General features: G+C 38.6%; 1 protein-coding gene and 1 long non-coding RNA gene across 5 annotated transcripts in view; one reads left to right on the plus strand and one right to left on the minus strand.

Annotated features, from left to right (window-relative positions):
- LOC310905206 overlaps positions 1 to 9,146 on the plus strand; it is a 129,010-nt gene extending 119,864 nt beyond the window's left edge. Inside the window, exons 7-8 of one of the 2 annotated variants that reach the window (XR_014588859.1) lie at positions 5,923 to 6,018; positions 6,862 to 9,146. This is a non-coding gene — a long non-coding RNA (uncharacterized lncRNA). Of the gene's footprint in view, positions 1 to 5,922 lie in introns of both variants that reach the window. The other variant, XR_014588858.1, reaches the window with a different exon arrangement.
- Positions 1 to 10,869, minus strand: part of AQP9 (aquaporin 9) — a 29,608-nt gene extending 18,739 nt beyond the window's left edge. Inside the window, exon 1 of one of the 3 annotated variants that reach the window (XM_083851187.1) lies at positions 10,385 to 10,868. In XM_083851187.1, coding sequence (XP_083707313.1) covers positions 10,385 to 10,471 — 87 coding nt within the window. In that variant the 5' untranslated portion in view covers positions 10,472 to 10,868. Of the gene's footprint in view, positions 1 to 10,384 lie in introns of all 3 variants that reach the window. The other 2 variants (XM_083851186.1, XM_083851188.1) reach the window with 2 other exon arrangements.
- Between the last annotated feature and the right edge of the window lie 2,834 nt (positions 10,870 to 13,703).

A 13,703-nucleotide genomic window follows, 5' to 3' on the forward strand; every position in this document is an offset into this window, starting at 1 on the left:
AGTATGTACTTATGCTTTGAAATGGCATGGACAAAAGTTAGCAAATTCAAAAGAAAAGGCCATTCTTTTGAAAATAACAACCTTTACTGTAAGGGTGATGAAAAAAGAGAACAGGAGTGGGAGAGAAGGTTATAGAAAAGGATAAGGGACAGTAACCATATCTATGTACATCAACTGCAAATTCACATGAAGAGGGAAGGAAATAAGAGAGGATGGCTGTGGCCTCCCTTCCCTGATTACCATAACCAAGAAGAATCATAGAGAAACAGCTGTGTAGTCTTCTTGCATAACAGCTACTGTTATACACATTACAGGGAAATATGCAACTGCAGATGCTCTATTTTTGTCCTAACTGGTCTCAGAAAACTGAATCTGCAAACAAGAAGGCATACAAGCCAGCCTGAGCACAGCTGCACTGGCTTTGTGCTCAGTGGGTGTTAGTGAGTGACTGCCTGCTCATGTATGACCAATGAGGCAGGCACAGTCCGTGTGTACCCATTTGGAGTTGAGGAAACTGGGGACTAAACCTGCAAATCTGAACCATGTCACAGAAATACTTTATCTGCTGTCATTTTAAGGAGGAGAGAAAGACTTTTTTTTTCTCATACTTACTACTACTAGGCTGACATAACTGGAAGCTATCACCTAATCATGTAATTACGTGAGCAGCAATTTAATACCCTGTGAATCTCTGCTTGGCTGAGTTAAGACCAACTTGATCATCAAGTTGTAACTAAATATTCTAAGTTTCTAGGCCAAGCTCAGCCATCAGTGCACCCACACAAACCCAAGCACACAAATTTGATGGGACTGTAATTTAGAGTAGAATATAGTCAGGTATCTTTATCTTATCTTGTCTTACGTTACCAGGTTTTCATCTTACCAGTTGTCTATCTCCTGATCTTAAATTTACTGAAGTAGTTTCAGTTCTGACTTTTTTGTTCACAAAGTAATTAGATTGCTGTCATAAATAATATGTCTGGGTGTGGAATAGCTGTCTGCAAACTCTGCCAAAAAAAGTTGCTTCATGGACATTAGATCGTTCCCATTGTCTTGGGTAAGAAGGCTAATGTTAAGAAAGGAAAACAACTGGCCTCTTGTGAGCATAATGTCTTGTTATTCTCTGGCAGCTTGCAGAACTTTATCCCACTCAGACTGAAGATCACAGTGCCTCTGTCTGCACTATTTTCATTTTTTATTTTACAAATGTGTGAAATAGCATTTTTCAGTGTAAATAGGATTTCTTGCAAGATTGGAATCCAGAATTTTAGGGAATCTAATTTTCTACATGGCCTGTAAAGCCTTAGACATCTTAAAGCATAAAGTTTATATTAAAAAGACCCCTTCTTATTAAACATATCTACTGGTAATGTGCATTCATAGCTATACACTCTTACTGTAACAGTAAAGAAGCAGCCAAGTCTCCTGCTTTTTATCAGTGTGGAGGCAATGATGTGTGTTTTTTTCTATCTTGTACATCACCAGTTGCCAAGCTCTGGTGAGTTAAATCCCTTCAGTGGGGTAGCATAGATGTTCATGAAGGCAAAGTATGGCCTCAGTGACTCCACAACTGATGATATTCTGCTAGAATACAAGAATTCAGTGTGATACAGTGAATCCAGAGTCAGCTGTTACAATAATAATAATAATAATTTAATTATAAGATGTACTCTTTCAATAGAGAAATATTAGAAAAATACTTTCAGAATTTCCATTTTAGTTAGTTTTCAAGACATAGTTAAACAGCTACAGATAATCATGAAGAATCTCCAATGATCTCTCCACCACTTCACAATTTTCTGTAAGGATGCCTTTGTTCAGGAAAGGCGGTAACCCTGCCCTTTCCCATGCCACACTCCCACCTGTAATCTCCCCATTCCCCAGACAGGCATTTCCTGCTAGTCAGTGACTTGGCTGCTCCCCTTTTCCAGACTGGATGGGCCTGCAGCGTTGCTCTGGGTCCTGCCGCACGTGCTAGGTTCCTGCGCCATGCTGTGAAGGGGACAGGCTCGGGTGCTGTTCAGCATGTTAGGCTAAAGCTGTGTGCTTGCTGCAAGCACTCTTCTGCTGTCCCAAAATTACCTGTCCTGAGCCTGCAGAAGCAGAGCAGTACTGCTGGGACACTCGAGGACATGAGAGCAAGCCCTGGCATTTCATTTCTAAGGGAGATTGCCACAGGTCCTCCACACAGCCAGGCTCAGCACCGAGCATCTAGGCCCTTAAAACAGGAACACGGGAGAGGGCTGGGAGAAGTGGTTGCATTTGCCCTTCACGTCAGGTAGGGATCTCCCTGGCCAAAACTGCCCATGAAAACATTAGAGGGTTGATTGTGATTTTCTGTAGTCTTACGCAGTTTTTTCCTCTGGCCCCATTAATATTTCCATGCATGATCACCCAAATGGGTGTTGCTTATAAAAGTAGTAAATAAACTTTTCAGATGAAAGTCCAATTACTAAATTGATGGTGTCCTTCTAAAGGGCTCTAATTCGGAGTGTATTTTAGAACTCACTTTCATTTCTAATCTCTTTATTTACAAAACAATTCTGATTAAGAATTTATCTGTTTGCATTTCATAACAAGGTTTTTTATCATGGATTAGAAAATCTTTACATACAGAGACATGGTTTTGCTATGTTTGTGTATTATGTATAGCCTTAATTCAGCCTGGGCTGTTAAGCATTCTTTCAATAGAGGTAATAATGCCAACAGCAACAAAAACAGAGATGCATTAGATCTACTGAAATTCAGGGCATGAGCTCTGCAAGAATTCAACTCAGAAGAAATTCCTGTTCTTCCAGGAAAAAGCAATCTTCATCTCATTTCTTGTCTAATATTTGCCATCTTTTGTTAAATCAGATAGTACTTAAAAAGTTTAAGGTGAGATAAAAATAGAGCTTAACAGGCAAGTAATTTTAAAATAGTTTAAAAGCACATGGCTTTTATTTTATCATTAATTACATATTTTGGTGGGGGCAGGGGGATTTTTGTACGTTACAATTTAATCAAACTTGGAGTAATAAAAAAATCACTACATCCGTTCTCCTGACGATCCCCTGGGACACAACCAATATCCTCTTAGGTTCAAATGGATTTCCCTTTATTTTTTTCAGACTTACTGTTTAATAAAATAAAGGTTTGAAAAAAAAATATCATTTAGTTAATTAAATATTATAGACATAAGCCTTCAAATGATTGCCATTTTGAAACTTTTTTTAATGACGGAAAGCATTACTACTTGGAGACATGAATGTAAATTTAATAAGGCTTTGGATGAAATGTGTACATAAAGCTTTTAAAACAAAGATTTGACTCAAATTGCTCTGTGGGAAAAAAATAGTGAAAATATTGAGGTACAGACTATGCTGCGTTATATAAATTGATGCCTTTAAATTTTTATTACTGCTTTTGCACATGCAATAGGAGACAAATAAAAGCTTGAAATCACTTGAAATACAAAGGTCTGCATTCTCTTATATTTTATTATGATTAATATTGCACTCTTCATCCTGAAAAGCTAAAATGCTTTCCTAAATTATACAGGGTAACTGGCTTGAGTCAATTTCTTGAGAGAAGATTGTTTTTATTTTCTTACTAAGTTTTAGAAATTTAGGAGAGAAAGGAAATGAAACATTTCATGTTTAGATGCAAACTGTCAGGAGTGAAACATGGCCCCTTACAAAGGGGCTAGGAAGCAAAGATGAGGCAAGGGAAGAAAATCTTACCTAGCAGCCTCATAAAAAAGGAGTATAGTCAGGTGCTGCTGCCCTCCCAGGTTACTCTTACTCTTGATCTGAGGTGTGCTGTTCTGCTTTGCTTCCTACACCAACTGAAAAGATTAAAATCTCTCTAAACTAGGATTAAATGTGTTTAGTCTTCGTAATGGTGCTTGGAGAATACAGGAGCATGCTTTGACGTTTATGAGAAAGGAGGTTTCCTATCATCTCTTAACAATATAAGGGTACATATCTTTTCTTTGACTCTCCTTTGGGTGCAGAAACAGGGCAACTGGAGCTTTGCTGTGCCCTCATATTCAAGGGACATGGTTACGAGTAAAGACTCAGTATGTTTTATTTCTAAGTTCTTTTCTGTTGGGGGAAAAAAAAATGTTTCTTTGAGCTGAACGCTTCCTCTTTTTTGGTAAAGAAGCCTTTTAGGGATGGGTTAGAAGGAACTGAATCAAATTCTCCTTTAAACCAGACCATGGACTGGAGACCTCACTAGAATGCATTTTTAGCCAGAGTGGTTCATTCATCTGAAGTGCTGAGATCACAGAGACATAAACTCACTGTATGGCATGAACCACATCTGTTATCACTTCTGTTCTCCAACAGTTTATGACAGTTTTAAAAAGTGATTACTTTTATTACTATTTTTTAATTTGGCCAAAGGTTTGAAAAAAAAGCTTGTAAATTTCTGCCTGTAAAACCTAAACTGACATTTTGCACTCTCATTCCTTCAAAGATTCCAACTGTGAATCTTCTGTGAGGCTAAGGGAGAGTGCCTACACTTCAGTTCTATAGATGCAGACTTTCTGGGGGAAAAAAATAAAAAGCATCTACAGAAAAACTTCTCACAAAATCAGGTTCAATTTACTGGAACCTCTTGGTTGAACAATGAGAGCCGTTATGTGTTAGGGCTGATATTGCAAAGTTCAAGATAACTCTCTCCTAAATCTTTCATGCAATACAGAACATCTGAGTCACCTGAAAGTCTAAAATGTCATATACTGGAAAAAAACAAATAACCACAATTTTTGCACTTCAGTTTGTATTGAAACCAAAGGATTTCCTGTGACTTTTCAGAATTATTTGCCGTAATGAACACACAGTGTAAAAGAATGGTTGGGTAACCTTCCTTTCAGTTCCTTCACATTGCTAACTATTTAGCTGAATTAAAGAATGACTTCAGGGAGATCTAAGTGTTTTCTAGAAAAAAAAAAAAAAGTAATTTGATAATGTAAAATTATAGAAATAATAGCACTGTACAACAACACCTCCTTAAACTGAGCCCACCTGAGGATCTTTATTACCACTTTGACTTCTGTTTACAATGCTAATCTTATACAGTTGTAAGAAGGTGGAAGAGTTTGCACATCTTCAACAGAATCATTAGCAAAATGTAAGGTCTTAAAATATATACAACCAGTACATTAACTGAAACAGAAAGGACTCTGAGTTTGGGATGACATGGAAAGGAAGCCTCTTATTCCCATAAAATGAGCGGTTTTGGTCTAGAAGTTCAGGATTAAGTTCTGTGACATCAGATTCATGAGTGACTTCAATTATTTAGTGGTTGAACTCTAATATTACTGCTAGAGACCCTAATTTATGGATCTCTGTGGAATATGAACCACTTTTCAGAGTACAGCCATGGCTGAGACCCATGGTATTTGTAGCACTGTATAATATTTAAAAATCTGTTGAGCGATATATCACAATTATAAATGTTTTAATAATCTTTTTTGTCTACCTTTGACAAACTTAAGTTCATTGTCTAACAGGCAATTATATAAGATTCTGTACTGCAGGAAAGTCAGTGCTAATCTCAAACAAATTTGTTAGAGATTACTCCTACTTACTATTGCTGTAAGCCATTTCGTTCTATACAAAGTCTCCATTTCACAAAAATTTAGAACAAGAATTTATTTTCTTTGTGTAAAAATTCTAAGTAGTAATTTTGTATTAAACGCTAAACACTTACCTAAGGAGTAAATGATGAAAAGCTAGATTTGCTTTCATGTAATAATATGTAATGAGGATTCTAATGCATGCTTGGAATAATGGATATATATTACTGTACAGTATTGTAAGTAACATGCACTGGAATCTAGGGCCACAAAAAGAAAGATATTGAACAGTTGCTTAAATTTTAATCTTCTAGACTGAAAAAATCCATGAAATGTCATACTTAAAAATTTTTCAGGCAAGACTGAACTCCCCAAGAAAGCAGAAATGATAACTTACATAATGAAGTGGTCAGAATATGAAAACAAGACAAAAAGATTTTGATGAGCAACAGGTAAATAGCCATTCTTCTAATTAGTTGGATTGTTTGCAGTGGGCGATATCATGCACTCAATTCATGCAGGTGCTGAGGCACTGCAGCCTCTGCACACACAAACATTTGCCTCAGTGAGAGTTTTGCAAGAGGTTCCCTGCTTCCAGATGGGGTCTGGGCTTTGGAATAGAAAAGGAATCCTTCTCACTGCTAGCTGGCTTTTGTGTCCCTGTTTACTTTGGGTGGGGCCATGCACAGTGAGAATTGTGGGAACATTCATTTAGTTTTCCACTTGGTACAACAGTAACAACTGAGGATGATGATGTCTTAATTTGCTCAGTGTTGGTCATACTCACTTATCTGACTGTGTCCTTAGAGAAGCAATAGATAGGGAAAGTTGCAAATATGCTGCCTACTCGTCTTTGTATGCTAAATGGAAGCCTGTGTTCTGTTTCATCAAAGAAACGTACGTTGCTCTGGACTCAGGAGACACTGGCTGTTGTGCAGCTCCTTTCTGGGAAACTGTTTAGTAAGATGCTCTTCAGAGTGAAAATGAAATACAAACTATGTTAGGTGAGCAGTAGCTGGTAAAGGAAGCCACATGGCCCATTTGGCTTCTCTTTTTGGAACTATTCCAATTCAGATATACTTAATGGCATAAGCCAGAATAAATCCCATTTTGTTTGAGAGCAATGCAGCCAAGTCCCAAAGGAGAAATATGGAGAGAAACATGATTAAAAGCACAGAGGCAGTTGGCTAGTTGAGTTCCAGGCAGACTCACTGGAAAGTCACATAAGCCATCTATCTGATTCAGCATGGCTTCTTTACTCTTTTGTGCTGATACCCAGTTGGTCCCTCCCACAGTAACCCACAGGAGCCCCGAGAGGAAACATACTGAACCAGGAGACATGCTGGAAAACAAAAAGCTCCCCGGAGTGCTCTTTCTCAAGGGAGGCCTCAGGACAGCCCCAACTACAGAAGGCTGAGGCTGAGACTGATGTGTGTATGCACTGGCCTCTGAGCCCACCGCACTACAAAGGGGCTGGCATTCTCCTGCCTGCGGGACCTGTTGCACAGGTGTGGGATGGAGGGTCCTGTCCCAGAAGTTGGTTCTAAACACACTATGCAAAAACTGCAATACTCAATATCCGCTCATAGAAAGCGTCTTCCTTTTCAAATGTTTGTTCAAAGCTTTATAGGCAGATTGTGTATTTGTGAGGATATTCATTTTAAATTACAAATGGCACAATGAAACTTTGCAGGTTGGGGGTTTGCCATGGGACATACCAAGGCAAATGCAAGGCATAGACTGGAGCTCACAAATAATGTGAAAACAGAAATACCAAGCCTAATGCACATTCCTCATTGCCTATGCTGCAAGTGTAACTTAGTTATATTAAAAATGCATCACTGTTTGTTGTTTTGTTTTGTTTTTAATAGAAAACACATATGTGTTTAAGCACAACATTTTCTCAGCTTGATGGAACCTCATAAAGTGGATGTGATATAGTTCAAGACACTAACCAAAAGCTCAGTATAACCAAAACCACATGCAATTTGCATTTGGTTATGGACTGAAAAATGTATGTTTTCTACTGTTCCAATTCTTGTCCCAGAATGTAACTGGAGAAGCTGTGCAGTGCCTTAGGGAATAATTCACGGCCTGATACTGAAAGAAATATTGTTCCCCTGGAAGAATAGGTCTAAGAGTAAAGTAGCCTAATCACCAACAGGATTACCCAGCCAGGCGATAACAGCAGCTGCTCTGTATACCATTGGATCTGCCTATACAGCAGAGGACTTCCAGATTTGTACGGTATGGTGTTGTTCACTGAACCCTCAGAAAGCCTCAAATCAGGTGCTTTGGTAAGCAGAGAAAGGGGCTGGCAGCGGCTAGTCCTTATTACCAAGGCATGCTGTGCAATATAAGCAGATCTGTGAAGCAGCCAGTTTAGAGGACCTAACTATGGACATCTCAGGGTGGGGATTGCTTAGCCGTATCTCTAGTCTGATCCAGTGGCTGAGCATCTATTAACGGTCAGCACCTTTGCTGTGCTTCTGGAGCTCTCCTTCCACTTCAGTTTCATCTGAAAAGAATTCAGTTTGCAGGCTCTGAGACTATGCTGCAAGGCAAACCACAGCATATTAAGTAGAGATGACCAAGAGATGTTATCCAAACTCTATACCCAGGGACTTTTTCAAGGCTTGTCGTCTCAATTCTGTTCAGCTCTGCAGGTGGAGCCCTTCTCACCTCCAGGGGAAGGCTTGTTATTTGCCTGATGTTCTAGGTGTCCTGAAATTAATCTTACAGATTTTACACTTTACAGTTTGGAAAATAATATTGCAAGACTTGAGAGTTACCCAAGATGGTAACTTAAGCTCTTAATAGTACATGGTCTGTGACGTTCTCCAGAAGAAATAGAAATAGGTGATTTGGGGGGATGGAGTTTCACCCAGCTGGCTTCTAGAGGTACTGGGCTGATCACAGGTTTAGGTACCATCGGTTAACACTGACTTCCAGAGAGAGCCTGTGGATAATGGAAGGGCTCATCCCTGCCCTGCTCCCTGGCACAGGTCCTCCATACAAGCTGTAAAACCCATCACAGTGGCAAAAAATGGCTTTCAGGAAAGATTCAAATGAACAGCGCTGTAGGCTGTGAACTCTCATCTTGCTTTCAGTTTGTAACAGGATTAAAACATAGTTGTAGTACAGTGGAAGAAAGCTATCACTTCTTTTGCATACATAGTCTGTTTTTCAAGGATTTCTGCCTCCTGACTTATCAGGGTGCCCCTTTGATTAGCTCTAATTTAAGTTAATAAGTTTAATATTTGTCTGCTCTTTAAGAGAAACAACTTACTAGCTGACAGAGCCTAAAAGCGGTATCAATAAATAACAGCAGAAAAGTCCATTTCTTCCCAATAAACTTTGTACTGTTGCTAACTTGCACAGTCTAAAAATAAATTGAGGTATCTGAGCACTTGGAAAGCTGCAGTTTAATCCATGTGAGGATCTTCTCTGCTTTAAGCCAAGCTTAAAACTAGAAAGGGTAAAATAGAATTAAGAAATTCAGTCAAATTATCAACAACAATTTTAAAGCTTCATTTTCTACTATATTCATATGGGGAATATAATAGAAAATGGACTCTGTGTTTCCATTTCCTTCTAGTCTTGTGCAGCAGGACATTAAATAATAGCATTTGCAATCTAATCTGCACTTTAATACGTTTTCTTCACTTGCTTAATTGTATTAATGGACAGAGGAGGATGATCTTGTGGCGAGGACAGAGGACTGGAAGTCAGGTGATCTGGGTTATATTCAGAGTTCTGCAACAGGCTTCCTGTGCAGTCTGCTCTAATCAGGTTTGCTAATATATAAAATGAAGATAATGACATTTCCCCTCCTTACCAGGGTGTTGTGACACTTAATTCATTAATGTTTGTAAAGTGCTTTGTGCTCCTTGCTTCTAAATGTGCTCCTTACTGTAATGTCTTATGGATCGTATTAAATTTGAGAATAATGTTACTTTAGTGCCTGTGCACTTCAGTTGGCTGAATTGTAGTAAAGACCATTATTTTCATGTATTTTATGAGCTACTGGAATTTTTTAGATGGCTTACTTGAAATTTAGCTAATATAGTTACAGTTATAAAATACACTATGTCATTCCTATGCCCGATTTTTATTTTTTCTGCCCTTTCACTATGATGAAATATTTAGCAATAAGCAAGACGGTCTTGTTCAGACTAAGAAGAGCAAGAGAGTTTGGCATAAATATTCTAGCTGCTTGACTTCCAGCTCTGCTACTGAGCCTGCTCTCTACCCTGGTATATCACCAGACAGCTCTGTTTCCCAGTGCAAAATGCACAGAAATCTTGAGCAAGAAATGAAGTCAAAAAGCTTTGGGGATATGAAAACATGGAGCTTTGTTATTTACCTAATATTGTAACAGCACTACAGAACCAAGCAAATGTATAATTTATGTAATATAGTTAAAAACAAAACCAAAAATAGTTAGCTTACAAAATCTCTGAAGATTCAGCAGTGTAACTGAATAAATTCACTACAAGTCACATGGCTAAATCTCTGTAGCACAGGAAAATAACTCAGCTAAAATTCTCTTTTAAATGTGCAATACAATAGGTTTTTTAAAGCAAATGGAAGTTGTGCATAGAAGTGAAAGTAGAATAAAATGCTGAGTTTTTAAAAAACAAATACGAGAGTATTGTTAATATTCACTGTGTATATCTGGATGTTTTAAAACATAGTTGTTCAACGAAATTCTGCTTCTATAAAAATCAAACGTTTATCAGTTGTAATATATAAAGCTATGAGTTTTTAATAGCCAGTGATAATTACATCAGGTGAAGAAAGGAATTACAAACTTACCATAAATAGAAGCAATTCATTCAAGGGTGTGCATTGTTTTTCAGGCAGTAACCACGCTGCTGGTATAGTACAAGAAAAAGCATACATGTCCCCCTACAAGCACTGTCCAACATTAAATTAGTAGGAAGGAAGGAAAGCAGCTGACACTTACTATCAATATAAAAGTTCCCAGGAATTCTGAAAGGGCTTCTTTAACCAAGCTGTTCTTCAAGGCAAATTTCTCCTTTAAACTCCTTTTGCTTTTCCGGCTCATTTTGGCTTCCTCTATTGCTCTGGTGCCCTAGTTACAAATACACACAAAATTTGCTCTGTAATCGTCCCTGCTTCAGCTGAACTTTGACACTTTTACTTATACATTGAAATATGAGATTTCATCCTGTACAGCCAGTGAAATCATCTGACTGCAGGCATTGACAGAACCAACACAACATGCCCTAACAATTCATCATGAGTTTTCCATCCTGTGCCTTGTCTGAGTATGCTTCTATTTATACTGGTTAGATAATACCAGTAAGTTTACAATCAGAACTTTTCTTTTTTTCTTGCAGAATGGATTAATCATTATCTTTCTGGCTACATTACTTTTTTTTTTTTCTTCCTGGTAAAAATGGATAAAATGTTCCTGTCACCCTGATCAAGAAGAAAGGCAAAAAGAGAAACCACAAAGTAAGGAGCCAAAATATGGTTGAAAAATTCACTCTGACCTAGATTGGGATTTAAGCCATGCTACTATTGGCTGTCTGAAACCTTTTCAAGGGGAAGTTGTAAAAGAGATTGAATGCTTGTGAGGATGCTATGCTCTACCCTGTAAATAAAAGCTCTTACCTGGTCAGTTCTGAGGGATTTTAGCGGCTAATGAGGAATCTTACCTTGGTTGTATGTTGAATTTGTACATTCACACACGATGCTCTTTTTGGACTCAATGCCTTGCTCTCTAGTGACCTGCCCTGTTTACAAAAGAGCAACGAGGCAGAATGAATTAGGAACATTTAATGAAATCTGCTTTGGTCCAGTGGCTCTCTATAATGCAGTATAGGCAAATGAAGCACTGAGAATGACTGTATGTTCCCAATTATATTTAGCTTAAAAGCGCATAGGTGCTATAATATGAAGCATTATATTATTATTGGCCATTATCTTAAGACCTGAAGTTGGTGAATATCTCAAAGAATTGGACTTCTTAGAGAAAAATATTACACTTTTAATCTTTTATGCATTGTGAATGCTTTTATCAGTGTTGTGGTTTAACCCGGCTGGCAGCTAAACACCACACAGCCGTTCGCTCACCCTCCCCCCTCCCTCTCTGGGATGGGGGGAGAGAAACGGGAAAGTGAAGCCTGTGAGTTGAGATAAAGACGGTTTATTAAGACAGGAAAATAATAATAACAATAATAATAATAATAGTGATAATGGTAATAGTATTAACAATAATAATGTGTAAGAAAACAAGTGATGCACAATGCAATTGCTCACCACCCGCTGACCGATGCCCAGCCTATTCCCGAGCAGCCGGCCCCCCCACCCCGGCCAGCCACCCCTATATATTGTTTAGCATGACGTCAGATGGTATGGAATACCCCTTTGGCCAGTTTGGGTCAGCTGTCCTGGGTCTGTCCCCTCCCAGCTCCTGCTGCACCCCCAGCCTGCTCGCTGGCAGGACAGAGCAAGAAGCCGAAAAGTCCTTGGCCTGGTGTAAACACTGCTCTGCAACAATTAAAACATCAGCATGTTATCAGCGCTCTTCTCATCCTAATCCAAAACATAGCACCCTACCAGCTACTATGAGCTACTTAACTCTGTCCTAACTGGAACCAGGACAATCAGATGTGATACTAACCTCACTGACATGTCATCTGGTTGATTTACAAATATTTTCTGCCATTTGACTTAACACCAAAAGCTGAGCCCAGTTGTGGTAGGTTATTTTAGCATGTGTTGTAGATGTCCAGTGCCTCAGTTTGTATCTGTCCTCTTCCTTTTTTTACCTTGGTGGCAAATGTGTTTAGGTCCGTCAGTACTGCCCTATTCAGCTGTGAACAGGACAAAGACTTATGGAACTGGGCAAATGGGTCACTTCTACAATCCCATCAGTGTTCATCTTTTTCTCAGTCTAGGATTTGTTGAATGTTCACTACAGCTGTAGCCTCTTTACCACCACCAGTTTCATCCCTCTTACCACCCAGTTTACCCTCACTATCCAATTTTAATGCTTAAGCCTTTTTGCATGTTCTTTTTGCTATCTCTGCCTCAGCATTCAAATACCACTTTGCCATTAGCTGCTTCAGAAAATGCTGGCCTGCAGAGAGCCACATAGGTGATGAATTGCAAGAAGACTGCATCTGTCCTGGTGCTCCATGAGCTGGGTGAGCACCTGTGCAGCAGCAGGCACACACAGATGCAGAGGTTTATTCTGTAGTGGAGGTCTGCACTTGCACAGAGACAGCTGAAGCTGCTTCTGGGAAGCCACAGAAAACAGCTTATGTACTGCAGTTTTCAAACCTTTACCCCATACAGCCGCAAAACAAAGATTTTTCAGGACCTTAATTATCACAGGATGTTAAAGTATATGTTTATTATGTCTGTGAGAGAATTTGTCTTGCAGAATTATGGGTACAGCAGAGCTGAGGGAGGATCCTGAGGAGGCCATTCATTACAGGAGGAATGAGATAAACTGCTTCCTCTCTTCCAGGAAAATGAGAAATAAATAAATACATTTATGAGAGCAATTTTTAGTTGTTTGTCCATAGCAGATCTTTCTCTTGTGCAGATGCAGGTCTCCTTCACAAAGTAGTATGTAACTACCTCTTAGTTTAGTCTCATAACAGGTATGAAAGCATTAACTATTTTTCAACTAACGACATCAAAATAACATGTCAGTGACAGAGACAGAATCCCCTACTCATTTGTCCAGATGATGTTGCCTTTCCCATAATTTTTTTTTTTTCTTTACAGGGTGGAGAACCATGTTCCTGACACAAGTATGTACCGTTTACATTTGCCTTTGTCAGATTTTCTTCAATAATTTGGCAAATCTTTCCAGCTTTTGGCAACCAGCAATTTAAAGTCACTACTACACTTTTAAATATTTTTTTTTTCAAATGCAAAAAAGGGGCAACGCATAAAATTTGAATTCAGTATATCCTTTCATTATATTCAAAATGAGATTCTAAAGACACTTCCCAAATCTAATAAATATTTACATGGCATTATGTGAAAGTTGAGAGAAATGTAAAGATGAAAGAAATGCAGGAAATCTTTGACCTTAATTACTAATCCATGTTCCCTGATACTGCCTTTTTGTCACATACAATACTTGGAC

This window comes from Anser anser, assembly GCF_964211835.1.
Source record: "Anser anser genome assembly, chromosome: 10".
NCBI classification, from domain to species: domain Eukaryota; kingdom Metazoa; phylum Chordata; class Aves; order Anseriformes; family Anatidae; genus Anser; species Anser anser.